This window comes from Schistocerca piceifrons, chromosome 4 (genome assembly GCF_021461385.2).
Source record: "Schistocerca piceifrons isolate TAMUIC-IGC-003096 chromosome 4, iqSchPice1.1, whole genome shotgun sequence".
Classification (NCBI taxonomy): domain Eukaryota; kingdom Metazoa; phylum Arthropoda; class Insecta; order Orthoptera; family Acrididae; genus Schistocerca; species Schistocerca piceifrons.
Window position 1 is genome coordinate 656,703,184 of NC_060141.1, and position 27,868 is coordinate 656,731,051.

The following is a 27,868-nucleotide window of genomic DNA, read 5'->3' on the forward strand; positions in this document are numbered from 1 at the left end:
TATAGAGGATTTAAGAGTATCTTCCTACAAGAAGATATTCAGGACTCTAATATTTTAACATGATGGGCAATATTTTGTGGTCGCTATATCTAGTTCAGTTTACTTTTTCTCGAACTTGGTTTAATCTTGTTTTAGGTAACACATGTCACAACAATGAGAAAACATTTATCTAAAGCCATTTGCACAATTTGCAACAAAACCCTTTAGTTGGACAGCCATAAACCCGAAAGACAAACATTACATGTACTAAATCAAAATTTATCAAAATTTAATGGTTCAGAATACAAACATGTTTGAAAACGTCCATCAGAAGTCGACAGTTTGGAAAATTAAACCAAATCAAAGTGGATGGATTGAATAATCTTACTGAGTGCCGATACCGAGAAGGGAATTAGATGGCTAGATCACGTAACTAATGAGGAAGTACTGAGTAGAATTGTGGAGAAGAGGAATTTGTGGCATAACTTGACTAGAAGAAGGGATCGGTTGGGAGGGCATATTCTGAGGCATCAAGCGATTACCAACTTAGTACTGGATGGCAGCATGGAGGGTAAAAATCGTAGAGGTAGACCATGAGACGAATACACTAAGCAAATTTAGAAGAATGTAGGTTGCAGTAGGTACTTGGAGATGAAGAAGCTTGCACAGGATACAGTGGCACGGAGAGCTGCATCAAACCAGTCTCTGGACTGAAGACCACAGCAACAACACAACCGAGAAGGATGAAAAACCCAATCTAATTCAGTCAACCATACCGAGTTTGACCACTTGGTCTGCACACTGGCTAGATGACCATGAAATTACGAAAAGAATACACAAAGATATTACGGATTAAATAATTGCTGATATTCTTTGGCAGATGGCAATGCATTCGGATGGCTCAATTTTACTGATCCACAGGCTGTTCATAAATATCGGCTTAAATTTGGAAAATTCTCTCTCTCTCTCTCTCTCTCTCTCTCTCTCTCTCTCTCTCTATATATATATATATATATATATATATATATATATATATATATGGATTTTTTTAAAAGACCTCGTGTTGAAGAAAAATACCTATGTTGAATGTATAGGGTGACACTTATTGGACTATATGTGAAATAAACTTAAATTAATTACAAACTACGGCGTCCACATCCTTTAGTTAACATGTAAACCCCACTACAGATATTCGGGACATTTTCGATATGCCTGTCATTATTTGCGATGATGTGGTGCAGACGAATAGCGAAATTTTACGTAATCCGCTGAAGAGTCGGAACATCGTTGCTGCCGATGACCTCTTGAATGTCTGTTTTCAGCACAGCAAAGGTTTTGAGGTTACTGCTGTATACCTTGTCTTTAATATTACCCTACCGAAACGAGTCGCATGTGTCCACTTCCGGAGAACATGGCGGCTAATCGAGGCCAATGCCAGTGGCCTCTGGGTACCACAGAGTCAGGATGCGATTCCCAAAGTGCTCATCCAGGACATCAAACACTCTCCTGGTTCGATGAGGGTCGAGCCCCGTCTTGTATGAACCACATATTGTCGAACTCAGGGTCACTTTGGATAATGGGGATGATATCATCTTCCAAAACCTTCACGTACTTTTCAGTAGTCACAGTGCCATCAGGGAATATCGCACCGATTATTCCGTGACTGGACTTTACACATCTTCCAGTCACCCGTTGAGGGTGAAGAGTCTTCTCCATCGCAAAATGCGGATTCTCAGTCCTCCAAATGCTCCAATTTTGCATACTGACGAACCCATCCAAATGAAAGTGGGCTTCGTCGGTAAACCAAACCATACAATGCGCATACTAATTCCCATCTCGCCCTGGGCCAACCGTTCAGAAATTATGACGATTTGATTTCATGTAGTTCAGTAACTGTCACCCTGTATAGCTGCCGGAAGTTACATTGCTGTACCTTCAAAAACGTTCAAATTTGTGTGAATTCCTAAGGGACCAAACTGCTGAGGTCATCGGTCCCTAGACTTACACACTACTTGAACTAACAAGAACAACTCACACACCCATGCCCGAGGAAGGACTGGAACCTTTGGCGGAAGGGGCCGCGCAATACATGACATGTCACCTTTAACCGCGCGGGCACTCCGCGCGACTCTAGTATATCTCTTACTGCTCAGCGCTGTATTGAGTAGGACATTGTGTGGCATAATTTGCGAATTTAGAGATGGCGGAGTTAGAGGAGTAACGCGTCTGCATTAAATTTTAACTCAACCCTTATAGAGACATACCAAAAGATGCAGGAGGCCCACGGTGATGAGTGTTTAAGCAGTACTCGGTGTTACGAATGGTCAACACTGTTTAAAAACAGCGAGACAGAGGTTAAGGATCATCCTCGTTCAGCACGCCCCTCGACGACACTCATGTCGAGAACGTAAACGAAACTGTGCTTGCCAATCGAAGACTGAGTATTCGAAAGATTGCAGAAGAGTGTGTCATTTCAGTTGCCTCATGTCACGAAATCCTTCCACAGCATCTTGGAATCTATCGCGTTGCCGCCATGTTCATCCCATGGCTCATGAGTGAAGACGAGAGAGAGATTCACCTCGCCATCTGTGCTTTTGGATCACGAAAGTAAGAACGAGATGTTCCTTAAGAGAACCAGAACTGGTGATGAGACGTGGGTCTACGGTTACGATCTCCATGATGGGTCGGGATAGGTTCTCCAAGACCAAAAGAAACTCGTCAGGCCAGCTCAGGTGTAAAAACCATGCTGATAGTTTTCTTTCACTCTTAAGGATTAGTTCACCATTAATTCGTGCCACAGGGACAAACTGTTAATCGATCGTACGATCGGTACGTGTTGTGACTCCTGAGAGAAAATGTGATGAGGAATAGGCTTGAAATGTGGAGCGACAATACTTGGCTCTTGAATCACGACACGCACCCGTACATTCATCCCTGTTGGTGCGTGACTATTGCACAAAAAACGATATCACTCTGATGCCTCATACTCCGTGCTCTTCAGATTTGGCCCTGAGGACTTCTTTATTTCCAAAACTGAATGCTCTGTTGAAAGGGCGAAGATTTGCAACGGTATACGAGAGAAAAGAGAATTTGCAGACGGAGCTTCGCGCGATCCAGCTAGATACGTACCAAGACTACTTCCGGAAGCGGAAACGGCGTTGGGAGCGGTGTATCAATTGCGCAGGAGAGTATTTCGAAGGAGACGATGCACAATAAATAAAAAGTAAACGCAGAAAACTTTTTGTAGACAAAGTTCTCGAATATTTTTACAGACCTTTATATATTGGGTGGTCAGTAATGTCTGAAACGCTTGTAGGGATGTTGCAGGACAGGTTGTACTCAGACATAAATGTTAAGAAAAAAATTCGATACGTTGCGCCGTTTCAGAGTTATTTAGCGTTGAAACGAGCCAATGGGGGCATCGCGCGCTCACATTCAAGCGGCCTGCCAGGAGCGGTGTTGCGCAACGAGTGCTTTGTTTGGTTACATAAAACTTGGATTTGCGCGCGCAACGACCTGATTGGCTAACTTCAATGCTAAATAACTATGAAACGGCAGAACGTATTGAATTTGTTTCTTAACATTTTTATCTCAGTACAACCTGCCCTGCAACATCCCTACAAGCGTTTCAGACATTTTCTGATCACCCTGCATATATATATATATATATATATATATATATATATATATATATATATATACACACACACACACACACACACACACACATATATATATATATATATATATATATATATATATATATATATATATATATGTAGGGATGTTGCAGGGCAGGTTGTACTGAGATATAAATATATATATATATATATATATATATATATATATATATTGTAGAAAATATAGGACTTGTGTGGTAGTGGGTCATAGCAATCCATGTCCGCATCGCTTAGCGTAAGGCGCTAGGCTTCGCTGATCAGCGTCAGGCGCCGCCAAGACAGTAGGCACACAACATGCCATGCGAGCCGTCATTGTAGCAGGCCTGCAAGGCAACGATTTCAGGGTATTTGTGACCTAAAGATAAAAGGGACGTCGGATTGAAATTTTATGACCTTTATTTGCAAACGCTGTAGTCGACGTGATTGCGGATATTCCAGGCGGGATAACAGTACGGGTTTTGCGCCTCTTACTGAGAGGTGAATGCGATGTTTTTGGCTGTGCTAAAGCCTGTTTGATAGGTGTCGCATAGAGGGCAGCACCTGTGCACTCTGCGGCGTCTGGTTCACCCTGAGTCAGTTTGTCATCAAACGGGAACACTCTTGTGTTTCTCACGGTGTGGAGCGGACAGGAAATAGAGTGGTGTTCTTGGAAGGAAAGGCAGACATGCGCTGAACTTACGGGGCGGCAGATAGAAACGCTCACGCTACCCAACTACTTTGGACATTTTCCGAATCGTTGAGTGCTACATCCACGCATAATTACTGCCATCCACAGGTCCCTACGAGTGCCCGTATCGCTTCAGTTATGTCTTGAAAAATGGTTCAAATGGCTCTGAGCACGATGGGACTCAACTGCTGTGGTCATAAGTCCCCTAGAGCTTAGAACTACTTAAACCTAACTAACCTAAGGACATCTCACACATCCATGCCCGAGGCAGGATTCGAAACTGCGACCGTAGCGATCGCGCGCTTCCGGATTGAAGCGCCTAGAACCGCTCGGCCCCCAGACGATTTTCCACGTCGAAATGCATTCTGCTAGCGGATTTCACGAAGGATTACCATTGAACCGGACTTTCCGAACCATGTACTTTTTCCAGATAAGGCATCCCTTACATGAGAGGGTTTGTTCAACAACCACAATAAACACGTATGGGCACGGGAAAATTCGCATGCCGCGTTTGTTCGTGGACACCAAGATCGCTTCGCAGTCAACATTTAGATCAACTCGGTAGGCGATAATCTGGTTCCACACGACTGAACCCAAACAGACACTTAATCCTTTTACGAGAAAGTCTACCAGAGTTGATGGAACAAGTTCCCCTCAACGAGCGACAGCGAATTTGGTGCCAACACCATGGCGCCCCGGCGCAATTCGCACGTCCAGTGCGAATGCATTTGGATGAACCCTTTGATGAGAACTGGATAAGGCGCTGTGGGTTGGTGGGATGCCCTGCACGTTCCCCAGACTTGACGCCAGAGATTTTTTCATCTGGGGCCACCTGAGTGCAGTTGTCCATTAAACATCCATTGAAAATGATAAAGAGCTGATAGCGCACATTATGGCAGCCTCCCATCCAATTTACACTCTCTCAGGAATGTTTGAAACAATGCAACAGTCAATCCAGCGTTGTTGCATGGAGTGCAATCAAGCGGGAGACCGTAATTTGGAGCACTTTCTGCAGCTATTTTCAAATAAAAGTTTTGAAACTTCGTCTGGACTTCTCATTTACCTCGACACCACAAATACATTGAAAACTTTGCCCTGCACCCCTGCTACCATGACGCCTGGGATGGTATATTGTGCGCCAAAAATCTTGGCGGCGCGTGACGTTGTTCAGTGACGCCTAGCGTCGGACGCTAAGGGATGCGGACATGGGTTGTCCTTTCATTTTCTACAGTCATTTCAGATATTCCTTGTATAGACAGGACAAATAACCTAAAACTTGTATCGCAAATATGGCGCAAATGTAAAGTCCTACTGATCTGCGATTTTCGGAAAATGGATTGGTTGTGAAGTTGTGAATTTTAAAATTTTTGAACGACGACCGGCTGCGAGCCCGAAATTTGTTTGAACTGGTTGTGAAGGTTTCGTATTTTTAGGTAATAACCAGATTGTAACAATGCTTAGAAAGCGCATTTTTGGGGCAAACATACTTTTTTAAATGGAATAATGCTAATTGATGTTAACAAATTAAAAGTAGGCTACATAGAACGTCAGTGGTGTTGGTTGCAGGATTGTAGTGCCAGTCATTGACGAGATGCACTTGTCATTCACGATATGTACTTGTTGTTCTAATGAACAACAAGTGCATACATTAGTTATGTGTATTCTGGGAAGTAGCGAGGCAGTTGACCATCACAGGTTGTGTGCAAAATAAGTAATGGCACCGGCAGTGAACGCCTTCAGTTAGGTATGGCACGACTGCTGCACACGTGCTAGCATTCCAGCAGAAACGTCCGATCAGGCTGCAGTAATACGTCGTTGCATATCATCGGGTGTAGATGGTGTGTCCTTCTAGACACCGTGTATCAGCTTTCCTCGCAGAAGAAAGCCTACAGACATCAAATCTGTAGATCTGGCCCGCCAATGCATAGGACCTCTGCGTCGATTCCAACGATATGGAAACAATTCGTGAACACACGTTGTTCCACTTCGTGCACTGATGTGTGTGTGAAATCTTATGGGGCTTAACTGCTAAGGTCATCAGTCCCTAAGCTTACACACTACTTAACGTAAATTATCCTAAGGATAAACACATACACCCAGGCCCGAGGGAGGACTCGAACCTCCTCCGCCATCATATGTTGGTACCATAGGCCACTCGTAGTCTGTAGAGGTACGTCTGTTAGCTTCCGTGGAAGATGGTCTTCAATATTTGTGCGCGTTCAGTGTTCTGCCTACGAAAAACAGACCTATGAGCTTATGAACTAATGATTTATTATACCACACCATGCATTTGCCCTCCATGGGTGCTGACTTTCCACTTGACGAAGCAAATGGCGATTGTCAGCAGACCAGTAGCGCATATTTCAGCGGTTTACCTGGCCATGGTTGGTAAATGTAGCTTCATCACTCAACAAGTTACATGATAGTACATCTGGAGTATCCTGTCTTAATGCCCATGTACAGACGTTAACACGATTCTCATAATCGTTTCGATGCTGCTTTTGATGGAGACAAATGTGATGCTGATGGAATCTATGTTGATGGACAATGAGTAGGACACTTCCCTGATTCATGCCACTTCCTCGAGCGATTGCGTGGGAGCTGACGTGCGGATCAACTGCAACACCAGCAGGGAAATTAATTTCCCCCGCTTATGTCGTCACTTGTTTTTTTCTGTTACGTTGTCTACGTGTTACACAATCACTATCACGTAACTGGTTTAAGAGGCTCACAAGTAACTGCCGAGATGGTTGACGTCTGGTCGCATACACCTTACTAGAACGAACTGCATTCTTCTTGCTCTTTCCATACACCATGAGCATGTCAGCGTTTACCGGATTGATAAATCCCATAGTCTACTGACGACCTGATGCTTGGACTGTCACACACTAACCGACTAGCAAGTCGCAGTGCTCTCAAGGAACTCACAAGGGCACTGAAAGCCAACACAACAAAATCATAACTAGCGAATACGCAGGTTGAATGGCACAAACAAGTGTAGGAGTGGAAACTTTTTCAAAATACCATATCTAGTAAAGGACTCCCACTATAACCCTGCAACAAACTCCACTGAAATTCTAATTTATCCTACTTTTAGTTCGTTAATATCAAAAGGCATTGTTCCACTTAAAAAAGTATGTTTGCACAAAAAATACACACTTTCAGTTTATTGGCTAACAATTCGAGCCCCTGACTGCGAATCCATTCTGTGAAAACCACCTGTCAGTAGCACTTTACATTTCCGCAATATCTGCAATAGGCGATTCACCCTATTTTGAAAAAATTAACGTTTACTTTGTTATTTATGTAGATTAGCAGATGTGTTCTGCATCTCTCATAACACACCAACTGATTCAACGCAATGGAAGCGGATTTTTGAACATTTACATATCGAAACAGCATTTCCATTGGTCAACATAATTATATATTACAGTTCTGCTGATTGAATTAACTGATTCATGCAATTCATTACTACTTTTATTACAGGGTGCTGTTGTTGGCAGCTTGTTGGGTATGGCGGCTGTGGCAGTTATTTTATCAGGGGCGCAGCACGCCGTTGCCACGGGCCGCATGAAGTATCCCACGCTACCCACCTCCGTCGAAGGATGCGCGGCGAATTTCACATCTACCATCGAAACTGTAGCTCAGACAGGTACCGCAAGGTAAGCTAATTCCTTCAGCGATACTCCAGACAATAGTGGTAACACCAGTTCGCTGAATTTCGTGTATATATAGAGATAATTATTTTTAATTAAGACTTGTCTTTAGTGAAGATTGCCTCTGACGCATTAAGGATTCTATGCGTATAAATGTCGTATATATCACTTTCAAACTCAGGTTATTTAGGTTTTTGGGGGATGGTAGCATCTAGAAAAGCTTTTTTAGCGTCAAATATAAATTCTGTTCCACGTATATACGGAGTGTGAATTATATAGTTCTCTGTCACGATTCCAAAATTCACAGAAATGCATAAGTCATCTAATATTACGATGAGGCTGTATATTGGTCTATGACGACTGGTCGAGTTATTCGCTTGAGGCAGGATTTGATTTGGATAAATTGAGGAGTCTGTATAAGTATGTATATTATAAAAATTTATGCAAGTATGCTCGCGCGCGCACATGTGTGTGTGTGTGTGTGTGTGTGTGTGTGTGTGTGTGTGTGTGTGTGTGTGCTTTTGTTTGTGTGTGTGTGCTTTCCACATCTCCTCCTAAACTACTGCACCATTTTCAACCAAACTTAGTACGCGTACCCCTCACTTTCAGCCAATAATCACTGTGTGATAAGAACCACCTACCTACCAAAGTTCAGAAGATATGACGTCATAAACAATGAGATACGTGAAGAAGTTCCACATCACGCACGACGTTCAGATTTATTATATTAATTTCTCAGACAGTGTCCATATACGCTGTTGAATGTAACTACAAAATTACATCATGGTACGACATGTAGTCCAAGAGAGATGAGGTCATGAACACTGGTGGGGGTGCGTGATAAAATGCTGAATCATGAATGAAGTTTCAATACTTTGTTCTTGTTTGCTAAGACACTCTTACAGTTGACTCAGCTTAACGAAATTCCTGACACCTAGTAGAGCTTTTGACAGCTTTAACTGCGAAAGCAATAGGCTTCTATAAGCTATGAAGAGATGGTGCCACATGTACGTTTACAAAATCCCATTTTAGACACGCGAAACAGCTGCGCCAAGCTGTCTGTGAATGTGTAACTAGAAATACTGTTTATAATCAAGTTCTGAGTTAAATAAACATTGCAGAGAATTTGTATTTTGCATACTACGTTTCTTAATTGTGATACTGTACTTACACATTTGTGCATTATGTGCATTTCTACGTACGACAGTTTCTCTGTTTGGAAAGTGTTTTAACGAATTAGTGGAAATGAATTTTTTCCTTATTACACTTCCAACACACCACCTTTTTGTTTTCCTTTGTAATAGAAAATTGTCAAAATTAATTCCCGGGCAATGATGGGTTCATGAACTAGTTTTAAAATATGGCACAAAGTCAGTTTCACTCATTTTCTCCCATTATCTTTCTAATTTTGTTATGATACACTTATATGAGGAAATATACAGTCGCTCGGAAAACGGCATTATTAAAAACTGCTTCAATTCAATTACTGGGAAACAACGATTAATAGTCAAAAAGTTTCTGACACAGTGAACTCCAAATTCTGCATTCTGGAATGTTGTCATATGGTAGATTGATGAATTACATTGGCAAATCAGTGATAAACAAGAATCTCATTTGTTCCTAAACACAGAATGCTTGCGTGACGGACGGAGGTGGAGAAGGACTAATTATCAGAGTCGTGGACCCCGCGCCCGCTAACGTTTGAGTCGAAAGTTCCCGCATCTAAAATAACATAGCTCTTACTTTGTCGATATGATAAATTTTGTGCTGACACGTCTATATAAAGACGCGATTACAGCTTACTGTCTGTGCAGAAAGCATGTTATTGTCTCAGTTGTTTCATGAACGCTTGTATTCCTGTGATATCGACACTTATGAAATTCGACATTCATTGTGAAAGCTCCCTGACGCATTCGTTCCACTATTATGTCAGCTCGAAAACACTGTTTTCTTTCCATAGATCCACTGTGACAGAATACATGTATCTGATGTTGGCTCATTTTCTTTGTACTCATGTACAATGGGCACATATTCTGAAGTTGCTGCGCATCTTCAGTGAGACAGCGAGAGAATTTTATGTAAGCACTGTCTGTTGAACTGAAAGACCCGAAAGTATTATGAAAAACACCAAAACATAATGCATTCAGGCATATTTTGTAATACAGTATAAGAAAACATAACAGTAGCCAATATGCAGTCCAGTAACTCAAGTCCCACATTCCCGTAACGATTGCTGAGAACATTGTGGAAATCACACACTGTAGTACTATCTGTATATTAAGGGAAGTGATTTGATGCCGCACTTTACGGACTATAAGATACACTTTTTTCTTCGGAAAATTGCCTCCAAAATTCACGAGCGTCTTATACTCGAAATTAATATAAAAATAACAAGTTTTTTGCGTGGCCATCCTCCGCAGCAAGCATAGAAATACTTGTTTTGTAAATATAACAGCCTTTTTTTGCTGCAACTTAATTTACTTTTCTCAAACGCGTTCCACCTTTTTCTTACTCTGAGGCATCACCAGTGAGATCTATAACGATTCAGTTTCGTTATTTTTGGATTATGAAATAGTTCAAGTCGCGATTTATTGTGTAAATAAGTAATTACTTACGGTTTGCTGTGATCTGCGTGGAATCTCGTCTGGATATCGCACTACGACTTTATTACCGACACATAAACACAATATTGTATTCCGAACTTTTTCACACTATTCACCATGTTTATCCTTTTTTGTGGCGTACTATTATTCTTTTGCCACTGGATATAACTTTCTTCGGACATTGTGTTTTGAACAACGTAAATATTGTAACTTCATTACTTGTTTCCTCCTCTTTGGTTTGTAATGAAGTTACAGTATGTACGTTGTTAATAGCACAGTGTCGGAAGAAATAGCTATATCGAGTGCCAAAAGAATAATAGTACACAAGAAGGAGAAGCACGGTGAACAATGTGAAAACGTCTGGAATAGAAAATTGTGCTTATGTGTCAGTAATAAAGAGGCAGTGGAGGCTCCAGAGCAGATAAGAGGAAACGCAGATAAGAGGAAACGCAGATCACAGCAAACCGTAAGTAATTACTAATTTACATAAAAATTTGGGACGTGATTTGTTTCATAATCTAAAAAACAGAACTGTATCGTTACAGATCCTACTGATGATGCCTTACGGCAAGAAAATGGCGAAACGCGTCTTGGAAAAATAAATTAAGCTGCAGCAAGAAAGGCGATTTTATTTACAAAACAAGCAATGTAAAAATGCCCGGTGTTTTATTTAAAATCACAGCCAGACTTAAAAAATGGCCGTATACTCGATGCCGCGGGAAACCTATTCCTACCTGACAATATTGAATTCAACTGGCAGCAGCAATGCACTGATGTAATGAAAATGGGTAGCGTGGATTCACAAGCTTGCTAAAACTGTCTCCCTCACGTCCCGCCATCACCAACCCAGAACTCTGTTTAGCCTACGATGCGTCATTGAAGTCGAAAGTGGCAGTGAACTTGAACTGAAAGTGCTTTGTGTCATTGTTAACAGTAGAATATTTTTGTTAGTAGCTAGTTTACCAATGGAAAAAAATAGAAAGTATTCATATGATGCGGGCTATAAACTTAAAAGTAATAGCTTATGCAGAAGCACATATCAACGGAGTAGCTGAACCACATTTCGGCCCACCTTCAACAGAAAAAAATCATACGTATTTGGTGGGCCAGTAAAGAAGAACTGGAGAAACGAGGAGGACTAAATGTGCAAGTAAAGAACTGAATGCAAAATGGCCAAAACTAGAAGACGAAGTATTGAAATGGATCCAAGGGCAACGTCAAAATGGCACGAGACTCAACACAAAACAAATTCAAATACAAGCTCGTAAGCTAACTCTACAGTGGAACCTAACAGACTTTAAGGGTGGAGTTTGTTTGTGCTACAGGTTTATCAAGCGTCATGGATTTATCATGAAAACGGAAACCAAAATATCTCAGAAAATGCCGCAAGGATATGAAGAGAAAATATTATCTTTCATCGCTTTGTTATTCAACATCAAAATAAAACCAGTGTGGAACTAAGCCAAGTAGCGAAAATGGACGAAACTCCTCTGATACATATGACGTTCCGAGTAACAGAACTGTTGCCACGAAAGGTGCTAAAACCTAACTATAAAAACAAGGGGACATGAAAAAATGCACTACTCGGTTGTCCTTTCATGTTGTGCTGTCGGTCTAAACTTAATTCAATGATCATTTTCAAGCGCAAAACAGTGCCAAAACCTTCTGAAACACGCAAAGTGTTGTAGTTCACGTACATGACAAGGGTGGGATGGACGAGGCTGGTATGAAATTAACCGGGTGTTGGAGAGGAGCAAAGGTGCTTTATTGAAGGGTTCTCTATTTGTGCTAGATCAGTTTAGCAGTCATTTGAAAAATCCTGCGTGAGAGAAACTGAGACAGGGAAATACAGGACTTGCTGTTATTCCGGGAGAACTTACTTCAGAATTTCAACCACTTAATATCTCGATAAATAAACCATGTAAAGTGTGTATGAGAGAGGAATGGAACAAATGGATGATGAATGGAACCCAACATTAATTCACGCCGGAAGGAACTTTGAAACAACTTACAAAAAAACAAGTGTGTCAGTGGAAAATACAGTCGTGGCCCGGAGTGATGAAAGGCAATACCGTTAAATCGTTCAAGAAGTGCGGTAAAAGTAACCTCTCGATGGCAATGAAGACCATCTTAAATATGAAGAGGACAACGATGATGACGATGACGACGACGACGAAGAAGAAGAAGAAGAAGAAGAAGAAGAAAGTTCAGATGTCAATTTTTATGGATTTTAAAGATACGTTTACAAACTAAGATTTTATTAGTCTGACTTTACAAACTAATAAAAATGTTAAAAACACTATTTTTTTTTAAATTGCTTAAAAATTAAGATACGTCTTATTGTACTTAGCGCTTTATAGTTTGAAAAATACAGTATTGCTTTCGTTCAATCTCTAACGAAATAATAAGGGGACCTGGACGTGAACGGGCTGCATCTTTAGACCTCGCTCTCAGTGCATGTTGGTCTTGATCTACAATGCGGAGGAAGTTGTGGTTTTTCTACCAACAATGAAGTTAACTCAAACTGCGTAAGGAAATTTATTGAAATATCTGTTATAGCCGGCCGCGGTGGTCTCGCGGTTCTAGGCGCGCAGTCCGGAACCGTGCGACTGCTACGGTCGCAGGTTCGAATCCTGCCTCGGGCATGGATGTGTGTGATGTCCTTAGGTTAGTTAGGTTTAAGTAGTTCTAAGTTCTAGGGGACTGATGACCACAGCAGTTGAGTCCCATAGTGCTCAGAGCCATTTGAACCATTTGAACCATCTGTTATAGTTTAAGAATTACACTATTTTGGCTAACAGATGTTTTTATAATACACGTTCCTATTTTGGTACATTTTCTGGTCCATCATCAGTATAATAGCATTCAAACTGTGGCAAGCTGCTGTCAACATTCATAGAAACACATCATGCCTCTTGTTTTGTAGTTTGGAATACATCTGAGGAAACAGAAAAACCCTCATTATACCACATTAATATTTTGTCTAAAAATATCGCTAAAATTATACAGAATGACAAACATAGATCATTTCTCCTATGTATTGGGCATAACACAAAGAGTATTCCTTTCTTCATTTGAGAGAAATTTGGTGAAATTGATAAAACCATTGTGATGTTATATGTACCTAATATTCTGAAAATGTAGTTTCGAGATTATGAGAAAAGAATGTTCACATTGTTTTTGAGAATATTCCAGCAGCATAATCTTGCTGGCCACCTGCTTCTTTATCCCCTGTAGAATTCTTCAGGAGCCTTTCCCTTACTCTGGATTCTTTAGCGGTGGCTTCCACAGCCCTTTCAGCTTCGACTAGTCGCTGACGATCTATGGTAGTCAGAACAGCTATCATATTATTTCCTAGCTGGATGCCTAAATTGTCCATTACTTTTGTCCTGCTGCTTTTACACCATCATTGAAACAGATGACAGAATCCATCACACCCATTTTGAGTACTGTATATCCAACAAACATTGTTTTTGGTACTCGGTGCCAAACGCAGCTGTTGAAACTCTCATTAGGGTTTTGTGTACGGCCATATAGATATTTGCTAAGTAATTTTGTATCTGCAAGGTCCGTGTATATTGGCTTTATTGTTTCCAAGACTGTGGCAGGCAAGAAATGTTTATGGTGATATTCCTTGCCTGTCGCATGAGCGTGGCTGGTTTGCAGACATTTGTTCAAAGAGCGTTTAAGACTAAATCAACAACTGAAAATTAGATAAAAATTACATTTTTTGAGACGGGATAAAATTATTTCAGATGGCGACAAAAAATGTTTTCGAAAATTTCAGTCATTTCACGTCCAGGTCCCCATAAGTGTGTGCATGCTTTATATGTATGACGGTGGTGCCTGCGCCACAGGCGCGTAGTTCAACTGTGGATCAAGTTCAAGCGAATACCCGGCCAAGCTCTAGAAAATTAGAACCACATAGAATCATTAAATATGGTAAATTTCTTTCTGATATTCAACCGGACACTTGAGAGGGAACATCGTCTGCCGGCTTAAAATAGAGCAAAAATCACTGGATAGTCAGATCTAACATGAAACGTGTGTTTGTATGAAATGTAAGACGCGCGAAGTGTTCAATAACTATCGTAGCAAAATTTTATCTCTTGACCTGTCTCACAAGACTACGAAATCTGATTCATTTGTTGAGGATATTGGCGGCACACTAATTCCACGAAGTTGTAAAGAAGATAGTGCCCGAAGTATCGAAAAGTTAAACAAAATCTGAAATAATGAATTGAATATTCAAACATTCTTATAAAAAGTTAATTCAAAGAACCCTCCCATCATTTAATAGCGGGGCCGAGTGACATAGAAACCCCACTGGTTGCCATATCCTGTCACTTCGAAGGCGTATACCTGAGAATTACTCGAAATTTGCCTTCGGTGGACACGGCCTCAAAAAAAGATGCCCAGGTTCTATGTCAAACACACAGTTTTAATATGGCAGGAAATTACAAAACAGCGCACTCCCACATGCAGAATGAAAAATTCATCCTGGAATACTAGTAGGCTGAAACACAGTTAAAATCACTGAACCGCAATATAGTGCAAGACCACGATGAAATGCATGTCAAGTTTTATACTGAATTTATAAGTGAATTAGCTCTATCCTTGACTATGATCTACCGTAGGTTCTGAAGTGGTAGAGGCGAAGAGGAAGTGGTTGGATGCTGCACGGAAATAACATTACACTTTTTGCTTCAAATAATTTACTACACAGAAATTCAAACTTCTATACTAAAACACAAAAACCTTGTTTTAACTTCCACAGGGTGAATAACGCAATTTATGATGACATCGTGCTACGAATAATAACAGTTTGACGGTGTAATTGCAAACCACTTGAAACCAAGATGAAACCACATACTTCACACACTAACTATAGCTCAGGAGAAAGAAGGTTTCAAATTTGGCATCAGTTTCGTAGACCCTAGCCAACAACTACACAACTTAAAGCCTGAGTTAGAAAACTTGTCCGCGCTTTCACGTAATTCATTTACAGAAGAAAGAATTTGCAATTACCATCCAAATTATTGAAACTTGCGAAAGGCGTTACAGCAAAGATTGCTGCAGTGGATAGATTTTAAAAGAATAAACAATAATTACTCAATTTGAGTCAGTGAACACATTAAAATTTAAAGATCAAATACGTAAGTACCGAATAACGTAAATCTCAAGTACAGCAGTATCTACCGACAGGATGTACCTCACCAGAAACAGTGGTAGTTCCAAGAAACAATGACAGCTTAGAACTAAATGGCAATTTTCTGTAACTAACACCAAGTAATAATTACCATTGACTAGCTTACGGATTGTCGAATTAAAACAATGCCTAGCTTGCAACACGGCATATTAAAGCCCAGAATACTTAAGAGTCTGGCTCTAGTTAATAACACACAGGTACAAGCCTCACTGTCACATGGCTTCTTTCTGCGTTTTACACAAAACATCAGCGATCAAGTAACAGCCACCTCAGACATACAAAAGCAGTGTGTTCGGGCGCCTGGGCCAACACACTTGCAAGGCGTTAGCAAGGAACATTCTGGTAGAAACACCTGAAACATAGATTAATTACCACATGCAACCAACGCAACCAAAACATACACATATTACCCGCAACATCAATTGATTAGAATGTACAAAAAAAAAGAAAGAAAAATACGACTAACTTGAGGTAGCAGCAGTGTTCAAACGTTGACATGAGAATAAATGTAACTCGGATGTCAGATGTAACCAGGGTGCGGGAACACTGTAAGTAGTACAAAAATTCTCACCGCCTTCTGGAGGACTTGTTAGTAGGAAACCATCGGCACATAGCTTAGCTCTCTAGATCAGTTAGAAGACTCCCACTATAGTCTGCCACAACGTCACGAATTCACTGCACACTCCACAAGAGCCCCCCTCATATAATTCAAATATAGCATACCCGCTCATTATCTGCTCTTTACGGTGCTCATAGAGCCATCCGAGACGCGCGTGCCTCTGGCAGTGGCGAGCCGGACTAGGCTGCTACACACGTAACAGCCACCTCAGACATACAAAAGCAGTGAGTTCGGCCGCCTGGCCACGACGACACTCTCGAAGCGAGCCCCACGGCAGAGCGCACGATCCCAAACAGTCTCGTGCTCTCTGCCCCCTCTGAAGGCAAAATTTCGAGAGAACAATTGAATTATCCAGGAAGTTAGAAGGAGCAGCAGAACTACCGCAAAAGAAATTGATAAAAGCAACCGGACGGCTCAGATTCTTTGAACTGTGACATATTCCCCGTGACTGGGAAAGCGGCAAGTAACAGTCCTCTACATAAAAAAATGCTGACTACTGATATTGCTACGCTCCATATCACTTACAAAGCTGAACATGCTTCAAGTCCAAATAGGGCTAACGGCCTGGAACCAGTAACCTCTTCATGCAAATAAGTATAAGTTCCAAAAACAAGGACCATGTGAAACTCAACTTGCATTTTTCACATTTGATACTCTCATTTTAGAGGATTTCTCCGATATTAGGCTAGCTTAGTAACAGTGTATATTTAGATTTAGATTTTTATGTGATATATTTCTATTTACGAGGGCTATCCACAAAGTACATTATGTTTTGGAATTAAAAACAAATAAAGTATTGGAAATTTTTTTATTATATACAGATGAAAGCCACACGTAAATACTACTTTTCTACATAGTTGCCATTTAAATTAAGGCACTTATCGTAGCGATGGACGAGCTTGGGAATTCCTTCGTCGCAACCACGTGGTTACCTCTTCTTGAAGCTGTGTGTCGTCATCAAAACGCTGCATAGCCAACCACTTCTTCATTGCTGGGAATAAGTGGAAGTCGCTCGGTGCCAGGTCTGGACGGTACGGCGGATGAGGAAACAACTCCCACTTAAAAGATTCGAGAACTTCACGAGTGGCATTTGCCGTGTGGGCCCGGGCGTTGTCGTGAATCAGCAAGATCTTTGAGCCCAACTTTCCCTTGCGCTTGTATTTCATTGCTCTTCTGAGGTTGTGCAGAGTTTGGCAATACCTTTGAGAGTTTATTGCAGTGCGTCTTTCCAGGAAATCCACAAAAATCATACCTTTTCTGTCCCAAAAGACAGTCATTACGTGGTTGAAGGCGCAGGCGGCCGAATTTTACGACGAAGGAATTTCCAAGCTCGTCCATCGCTACGATAAGTGCCATAATTTAAATGGCAACTATGTAGAAAAGTAGTATTTAAGTGTGGCTTTCATCTGTATATAATAAAAAAAATTCCAATACTTTATTTATTTTTAATTCCAAAACGTAATGTACTTTGTGGATAGCCCTCGTATTTTAACACAAGTCACATGTGTATATGGCATGCATAAGCAGACAGACAGAGAGAGAGAGAGAGAGAGAGAGAGAGAGAGAGAAAGAGAGCCTTCCATGTATCACAAACTATTATTTCACTTCTACACTTCTACGTATTCATCTATATCTATACGCCGCAATCTACCTTAAGGTGAAGTGGCACGATGTGTACCACTTATCACTTCCCCGTTTGTCTGTTCCACTCACGAACTGTTTACGAGAAAAATGACTTCTGGCAAGCTTCCGTGCGGGTTCGAATCTCTCTTATCCTATCTTCATGAGCTTCTCGCGAGATATACGTAGGAGGAAGCAATAGACCGATTAACTCTCTTAGCCACGTTAGTTCTTTGAACCACAAGTGATGCAGAATAGCTCTCTTGCGTCGTCTGCCACTGGATTTGGCTGAACAAATCCGTTACGCTTTAACGCTTACTAAATGAAGCCATAATGATAAGCGTTGCTCGTTTTTAGATCTTCTTTATTTCCTCTATCAAACCTATTTGGTATGTATCCCACAGTAACGAGGAATATTAAAGTATTGGTCGAACAAAGATTTTGTAAGCTACCTCCTTTGTTGATTGGTGGCTACCTTTCCTGAGGAGTCTCTTATTGAGTCTCTCTGGCGTCTGCCTTACCTGAGATTTCTCTTATGCGGTAGTTCCATTTAAACATCTTCCGACACATACTCATAGATATTTTATAGAAGTAACTGGTTTCAGTGATTGTTGTGCAATCGTGTAATCATGCAGTAATGGACCTTTCTATTTATGTGCAAGCAATACGTCACATTTGTTTATATTGCGGTTTTTTTGCCACTCCCTGGGCCAAATGTTGACTCTCTACACGCCTTCCTGCATTTCGCTACAACTTTCTACCACTGCGACTTCCGTGCGTTCAGCTGCATTATTCGTGAAAAATATCACGGAACTTCCAACGTTATCTACTGTGTCATTTGTATACCGGGTGATTATAAATGAAATTCCAGTTTCAAACTATTGTAAAAGAACTGGCGCTCACAATGACGTCGAACTGTAGAGAATATTATCGAAGAAGGAGGAAACAAAACAGGAAAATCAATGAAAATTTTCCAATAAACGACGCTGTAGGTGGCTCAATATGCAAAATAAAACATGAAGGTATACGGCTGTTCCTCAGTTTGCCTCAAGGCAATTAAAAGGGTTGTTCATTGTTGCTTTTAAGCGGTATTTGGCCTCAGGACAGTAAAAAACCGAATTTTCCCATCCAATGTGGCACGACCCTGGCCTGATGGATGAGATTACCTAAGTAACAGTGCCAAAACTTGTGCTGTCATGCACATTACACAGTACGGTTGGTTTGTAATGCAATTGCGAATTATCTGTTCTTTGTAGCCGAACCCATTTAAGCTACGACGCTTGCAGCCCAATGTAATGGGCAAATTTTCGTTAGATTTTTTTATTTTGTAATGTTTTCCCCTTCTTTATAATATTCCATTCAAATTTGACGTCATTCTGAGCAGTGTTTCTTCTTTTAAAGCGTTTGGAATTGGAATTTAATTGCCGCGCGGTATATTGCGCTGCGGTCATGGACTGTACGCCTGGTCCCTGCGGAGGTTCGCGTCCTCCCTCGGGCATGGGTGTGTGTGTTTGTCCTTAGGATAATTTAGGTTAAGTAGTGTGTAAGCTTAGGGACTGATGACCTTAGCAGTTAAGTCCCATAAGATTTCACACAGATACATCTGGAATTTAATTACAATAACCCTGTATATTATGAAAGATACTGGTCCTATAACGCGTTCCTGAGATACGCCTAAAGTTATTTTCACGTCTGAAGACTTGCTATGTTGTGCTTGGTAGTCAGTTGGTCCAGGCGCTCGTATTTTGTTTATTAGGTGGCAATGCGGAGTTGCATCGAACGCCTTCCGAAAGTCAAGAAACACGGCATCTACCTGAGCCCCTGTATCTACTGCTTTCTGGGTCTCGTGGACGAGCAGACCGACCTGGGTTTTTACGATTATTGTTTTAGAAACCAATGTTGAGTCCTACCGAAGATTCATAACACATATACTGTGGCTTTGTTGTATAGTGTGGCGTTATTGTTGGTCTAATATGTCACGTTAGCTGTGTCCCAGTAAGACAAATTACTGTCCATCTCAGGTGAATCTGTGACTAAACGGAAGTGATTTACGTTAGGTTCCCAGGTGAAGGGCTTCTTTAGGCGGAAGCGTGAGAATGAAATGTGTGTGGCTCAGTCACTTGCGTGGAGGGTACCGCTAGAGAGAGATTTTACCGGCACTGCATGGATAACCCGGGTGCAGTTGCTTTAGCCACGTAGAGCTTGCACGACACACACACACACACACACACACACACACACACACACACACACACACACACACGCAGAGAGAGAGAGAGAGAGAGAGAGAGAGAGAGAGAGAGGTTCCCATTGTTTTTATCATTACACATCTCTGCAGTTTATTCTCTGAGTCGCCTTTCGTATACTGATTCATGAAACTGTTAATTAAAAAGTTTCTTCTTTAAGGCCTATTCCAAGCCATGTGGCCCTCAGCCAACTAGTCATTTATTACCGTATATTACGTTGCATATTCATCACATAAATCGCTTTGCCTTGGAATGTTTTATTATAATTTGTTAAGTACCTGTAATATTTCTTGAATCCGAGTTAAGAGACGTTGGTCGGAATTTCTTGTCATTGTCCTTTGAGTGAATGCAAGTGTTTTACTGTAGAGGCTTCTTGGTCTTATATTTCGTAAATGTTTACGGTTTTGTTATGCTGAAATGTGTGGTAGGTTCGGTACATTTTACAGATTAATTTGCACCACATGTGATCGACAAACCCTTTGTCTTACCAGGGAATGGTTAATGAGAAATCTGTGCTCCTTTTACGAAAAAGGATGCCTTCGTGTTTCCTTAGAATTTATAAGTATTTGACCAATTGTTTTTATTTTGTTAGATATGGAACACAGAGGCTTCCGTTATATGTATGTGTGTAGAAGGCGACTGAGCATCTGGAGATTCAATTTTTAGAGTTAACATGTTATTTTTAGAGAATAATTTTTAGAGAATAACATGTTATTCATGCTATTTCGGAATTAATAAGTAAAAGTAGTCTTTGTGATTTTGTTTTTAGAATGAGGTATCCTTCGTTCTCGAATGCTTTGTTCTAGGGCGAACCATACACGAGATTTGGTGGACATGTGTGCATTTAGCTCAAACTACTTCGAGTATAAATTTATTGCGTGTGAATAATACTTTCGCACGTCGCTTCCTTTGATCTTATTACTCTGCACAGAAGAAGATTTGTTTCGCACTTGTTCATCAAATTCCACTCATTACCGCTCCTTTGATTCCATTCTATTAAAACGGACCTTTTGTCTGAAGGTTAATATACAGGCTGAAAGCAAAAGAACTTTATATTTACAAAAATTCGTTTAAACGAAACGTTAAATTTATTCGCTTCCAACATTTTACTGTTAATAGAATATCACAGGTAATTTTTTTGTACGTGTTGCAGGGTCTCAATACACTCTTCGCGTCACACACAGAACGTCGAGACGATACTTTTAATCTTGGAAAACCTCTTGCGGCATGTAGGTGGTGATAAACTCTACTGTTGTTTCGATTCGCTGCCGTAGCTGTGGAAAGTATTGTGACAGGGGTGGGACAAACACTTTTCTTTTCTCATAACCCTGTGAAATATTCACGAGGGCTTGACTCTGGCTGTCGCCGTGGCTCTCTACATCACGCGTTATCATTAGCATCTACATGTACAAGCCGTCGTCCAGGTAGCTGTTTGTTTAGGTGTTCCTGTACAGTTAAGTGCAAATGAGGAGGCGCAAAATAATGTTGCAAGAAGAAGTCGATGGAGTCATCTCGCAATTGAAGAAGAAGCCACAAACGAACCACGTCGAATTAGCAAATGCTTGTAAAGAGTATTTCTATGAAAAATAGCGCGCTTGAAATCTTCTCCCTCAATATTACCCAGAACTCATTGACCTTTGGCGAAACTCGTTCGTGTTCGATCTAGAAATAGGGGGTCTTCTGTTCCCCAGAAACGAATATTGTGCAGATTAACTCTGCAATCACTGTGAAACGTTGCTTCTTCACTAAAAATTCACCTCGTCGCCGAGTCGTCATTCTCCCTGCTTGTCAACATCTCGGTGCAGAATTCAGAACGAGCAGCATAATCTCGTGGACTGAGTGTCTGGGCTAGCTGCAAGGTTTCGTGTGCAAGCGTTTACGCGGGATATTTGACCTGTTGGTTCTGCAGTCTGAATCTCATGAATTGCTCGACGTGATGAATTCTGTGGTCTCCGTTACAATGCTGCCCGAACGAGATCAACATTTTGCTTCGACACAGGAGACCGACTAGCACTTTTGCATTTGCAGTTGCGGTTGCAGGGCTCTTCTTCAAACTGTTCGTGCCGGACATGAATGGAGATTACTGGGTGTCTCGTAGTGGATGTTTGTGCGGGATGCTCATTAAACAGCAGTTATCGACTCTCTTTTTGCCATGCGATGGACACATCAGCTGTTCTGTTCTGAAATAGTTCACAATTTCTGCACTAGCACTCACCGGTGGTGGCTGCCTGTAACAAAAGAAATGGACTCATACGTAAAATGAAATAAAATAATACTCTGCTAACGGGCTGAAGTTTGAAGGTGGTAGTTGTACCGTTTCGCTGTATAATTATGTAGATTTCTTTCGTGGTTATCTGCTACCAGCGTGTTATGGCTCAAATGGCTCTAAGCACTATGGGACAACATCTGAGGTCATCAGTCCCCCAGAACTTAGAGCTACGTAAACCTAACCAGCCTAAGGACATCACACACATTCATGCCCGAGGCAGGATTCGAACCTGCGACCGTAGCAGCAGCGCGGTTCCGGACTGAAGCGCCACAGCGGCCGGCCCTAGCGAATTAGAGAAGTTTGACTTAAGAGATGTTTTCTACTGTGACGCTAACTAAAAAAAAAAAAAAAACCGCTTGTCTGTTTTGTTAAAGTGTTTCAGATATGCACAAAAAACTTCACGATGCATCTTTCAAGGCGTTAACAGCAAATATTCTTCGTATTTACCTGCTGCTAGAGATGTAAGCTGTTAGAAAATACTTACGCAGGGGCAAACTGGTCTATGGTGCGATCATTAGCTTCCAGGCCTAATAATCGTTTCAACATTATTTTCCAGTGTGACGCTGTGTGCAGGTCTGCTAAGATGTTTCAGATATGCACAAAAATCTCCAAATGCATATTTCAAGGACGGCTGCGTATCTGCACCGCAGATAATATAACGGCTCGCAAAGCGGCCTGCAAGCAGGCACCTCTCCCACAGTGCATCGATGTGTGGAACAGAAGAAACGCTAATAATTACATTGTGAAAAAATAACCCTTTGTTACAGACGTAACAGTGATTGAAGAGGGCAGACGTGGAAGTAGAAATTGGGCATCCTGCCTTATGGTCACTGCATGCTAACTTCATCCGGCAATTGTGTCGTCACAAAAATCACTGTGGCAGCAATGCGCTGCATTCAGTCCATAATGACGCAATATGGTAATTCATATCACAGAACCTGATCATGGTGCGCTCTTATAAATAGCTTATATAATAAAAGTATAGTCCCGAGTTCGAGTCCCGGTCCGGCACACAGCTTTACTCTGTCAGGAAGTTTCGTATCAGCGCACACTCCGCTGCAGAGTGAAAATCTCATTCTGGAGATTATATACCACTTTTTTTCAGTTTCAACGTTCTGTTGACAAGCAAGCATCAACTTCATTAAATTTCTTAAGGCGTTTATTAAGTATTCTGTTACACTATTTATATTAGGCGACTAGTTTCAAACCTGACAGGTTCATTTCCAAGTCTGGCCTACTGAGCCTGCAATGACAGTGCCTGATCTTAGTAATAAACATCAAAGTAGCAACACATGCTACTACCGCACCCTTTGGCGTTGAGGAGACATTGTTTCTGTTGCTTTTAGGTTTGAATTTCGTTTGGCAGCTGCTCGCGGTTAGAGATTTACAGATTTCATAAAGATGAGTGCTACTAGTAGGTAGGGGTAGAAGAGTTGGTGGTGGGGGAGCAAGTTCAGAGCAGGACACATGTACGCCAACATCATGTGACATTACAATGTTCTACACCACTTCTGGGTTCTAATTAATTTCTTTCTCGATCGACTCAAACATTTTATTGTATGTAAATTCTGAAATTTATTCACTGTTTTTTTCTTCTGGTAAAAATTTTCGATTTAGTGTAATTTTCGGCCACAGGTGTTGAGTGAAGTTTCTGTGTCCACAGCCCAGCGACAGACGACGTGCCGCTGCTGTTCCGGCTGTCGTACCTGTACTACACGCTGGTGGGCGCCGTTGTCATGGTGACGGTGGGCTGGACGGTCAGCTGGCTGACGGGCCCTCTAAGGCCGGGGGACGTGGAGCCCTCGCTGCTGGCGCCTATGGTCCGCCCTAAACATCGGCGCCGGGAAGATGGCGCCACCGACGCCGAGCCGGCAGTCCGTGTGGAGCTGCTGCAGCAGACGAAGCACCAGCCAGAGACGCAGGGGGCCGCCTAGAGCCACGACAAGGGGCGACGATCTCACTCAGAAATGCCTTCCTCTACCAAACGGTTTCCCGACCTGTGGAACTTAACATGTCTCCATTCTCAAGTGATGAAAATAAGTTTCAAAGAGGACCACTTCTCTACCCATAACCAGGACACCCTCTAATATTTCATAAACATTTCAAGATACTGGTACAACATTCACGCAGCGTGAGTTCCTCGATCATCATCAAGATATGTACACTGCACAAGTGAAGCAAGTAGTCTTATGTTTGCATGTACACAGCTACACGTTGAGAGAAAGTGGTGTAGTTTCCCTACTATTACTGCGCTAAATCAATATAAATGGAAAAAAAATTGTCCAAGTGCGAGTAGGACCCGCACTATGAGGGTTCTGTACAAATTATATATATAGATAGTTCATCTATCCTGGGAATCTAGAATGTCGACAATTATTGCCTGTTGTAGGTATCGACACTAGTAAGAAATCAATCCGAGGAATTCCAAAGCTTTAGAGAATGTTTCAACTGTAACTTAAATTTCAATTTTTCTGTGTTTATTTTGCATTTGCCACAGTAATCTTTCATTAATTTTACTCATTATGGAGTCATATTACTGAATACTGTTTGAAATAGCTGAATGAAAGTTTAGAGATCATAGGGTGTAATTTATTGCAATCCAATGTGCTCATTTTTCACTTATGTTTTTAAATAATAATAATACATTCTCATGTCCGGTATTTCACTTAAAACCACAGTGAATTTCTAAATTAGGTCCAGGAACTTAAATTCTAGTAGAAACTTAAAGCAGACGTTGTACTAATGAATATTGCCCTCGCTTCACACCAAATTTCGTGGTTCTAGGTCAACCGGAAATAGTCTGTAGGTTTTTAGTGAGATTGCGGGCATCAGTATATGTGACACAAATGGCCGTGATATTTTGACTGCATTGATGTATCATCTTAAATTTTTGACCATAAATTTCAGTCTGATACGTCTATGGGTTTCTGAGAGAAGGTGTCTTAACAGGTTGTCAGACAGACAATCGTATAATGAACTGACATGAACAATAATTTTTTTTCATGTGATGCAATAACAACTTAACGTTTTCGGATTTTTCCCTTTACTTATGCTAGGAAACTCTGCTTATTGCGAAATTTCGTAATTATACGTTAACAGCAAGTACCCGATAGGGTTTGATAAATGAATTTCCGAGTATCAAAATATGCGACCTAAGTAGTTGTATCTTTTCACTGCATTGACTTGGAAGCTCAAATCTTTTATATCGCCAAGCAACCGTAGACCTTAGTATGTCACATAAATTTCAATTGTATGGGTCTATCCGTTCCTGAGGAAAATGGTTTTTAACAGACGGACAGACAGGCAGACATACGGACAGGTAAAAAGTGATCCTATAATGGTTACGTTGTTACAGATTAAAGTACGGAACCCTAGAAAACAATAGACCTGCTCTAGATATCACCAAGACGTGATTTTTCAAGGTTTCCGATCCCATGGGGTAATTATCTGCGTTGGCTGTGCCAATTTGCTCTTCAGAAGGGAACCTTATATCAAATATATGTGAGTAAAAATAGTCGGCACTTAAATCATATGTAGTTGTTGTTGTTGTGGTCTTCAGTTCTCAAACTGGTTTGATGCAGCTCTCCATGCTACTCTATCCTGTTCAAGCGTCTTCACCTCCAAGTAACTACTGCAACCCAAATCCTTCTGAACCTGTTTAGTGTATTCATCTGTTGGTCTCCCTCTACGATTTTTACCCTCCACGCTGTCCTCCAGTACTAAATTGGTGATCCCTTGATGCCTCAGAACATGTCCTACCAACCGATCCTTTCTTCTAGTCAAGGTGTGCCACGAATTTCTCTTCTCGCTAATTTTATTCAATACCGCCTCATTAGTTATGTGATCTACCCATCTGATCAGCATTCTTCTGTAGCACCACCATTTCAAGGCTTCTATTCTCTTCTTGTCCAAAGTATTTATCGTCCACGTTTCACTTCCATACATGGCTGCAATCCATGCAAATGCTGTCAGAAACGACTTCCTGACACTTACATCTATACTCGATGTTAACAAACAAATTTCTATTCTTCAGAAGCGCTTTCCTTGCCATTGCCAGTCTACATATTATATCCTCTCTACTTCGACCATCATCAGTTATTTTGCTCCCCAAATAGCAAAACTCCTTTACTACTTTAAGTGTCTCATTTCCTAATCTAATTCCCTCTGCATCACCCGACTTAATTCGACTGCATTCCATTATCCTCGTTTTGCTTTTGTTGATGTTCATCTTATATCCTCCTTTCAAGACACTGTCCATTCCGTTCAACTGCTCTTCCAAGTCCTTTGCTGTCTCTGACAGAATTACAATGTCATCGGCGAACCCCAAAGTTTTTGCTTCTTCTCCACGGATTTTAATACCTACTCCGAATTTTTCTTTTGTTTCCTTTACTGAAATCATATGCCGATTTCTATTAGCAAACTCGAATATTGAACTATACTTAGAAAGTAGCAAAAATTTGTAATAACTATAATTTTCACACTTCAGAAACTAGGATTTGCATTTATTGGATAAGCAGTCATCAGAAACACAGCTTTTCTGTGTCTTCTCCACGTTTCCAATCAGAACGTCGAACATATCTGTAGCACAACTCTTTGTCTTCACCTACTCCTCTACAGGTGCGGTGCAACTCATTTCGCTCTATATCACATGTGGTACTGATTTCAATGCGTCTGTAGATTCACAGTCTTAATCATCAACGTCATCTTCAGAAAGGGTGGGAACATCCAAAATTTCCAGTGACTGGTTTTTCCTCCTTACTTTTGGTTTTCTTTCTTTTTTTCATTTCTCTGGCTGCTCAGTAAACCACCTCTTACTGTTGGTCCATTCTTATTCTTCAATCCATTTTGTTGTTTCTTTTCAGTCCGTAATTGCTTCTACATTTCAGTGTCTTCTACCTTCTTCTTCACCGTTACCACAGTCTGTCATTACATACTATGGTGAGCAGATTGTGTTTGTAAACTGTTGCATTTAGAAAGCAAATCCTTGCAATGTAGCAGTGAATTGCAGATTTTAATAACATATGCAGATAATAATAAATCATGAAAACATAAGCTTCCGTTCTCAGTTTTTTTCTGGACAGTTTTAACTGTCTTATATGCAGTCCACAAATCAGATGTCACCTCTGTTCTTATTTCGATTTGTTACAAGTATCAGAAGGTAGATATAGTCGGAATTTGTTGTGTTTATCGTTAACTTCAAGTACTGAGTGCTTACTATCAGCTACTGCGCACAGTTACCAAACTCTCCCAGACATGCACCTAAGAGGCCATAATGCACAGAATTAAATCAGTTCCCATCCGCCAGTACTGACAAAGTTTT

The 27,868-nt window shown here is 41.0% G+C and overlaps 1 protein-coding gene across 1 annotated transcript in view; it reads left to right on the forward strand.

Moving 5' to 3' along the window:
• The window catches only part of LOC124796095 (sodium-coupled monocarboxylate transporter 1-like), a 128,686-nt gene extending 104,204 nt beyond the window's left edge, over nucleotides 1-24,482 (forward strand). Inside the window, exons 12-13 of the mRNA XM_047260181.1 lie at nucleotides 7,813-7,988; nucleotides 24,212-24,482. Coding sequence (XP_047116137.1) covers nucleotides 7,813-7,988; nucleotides 24,212-24,482 — 447 coding nt within the window. The remainder of the gene's footprint in view (nucleotides 1-7,812; nucleotides 7,989-24,211) is intronic.
• The last annotated feature ends 3,386 nt before the right edge of the window (nucleotides 24,483-27,868 follow it).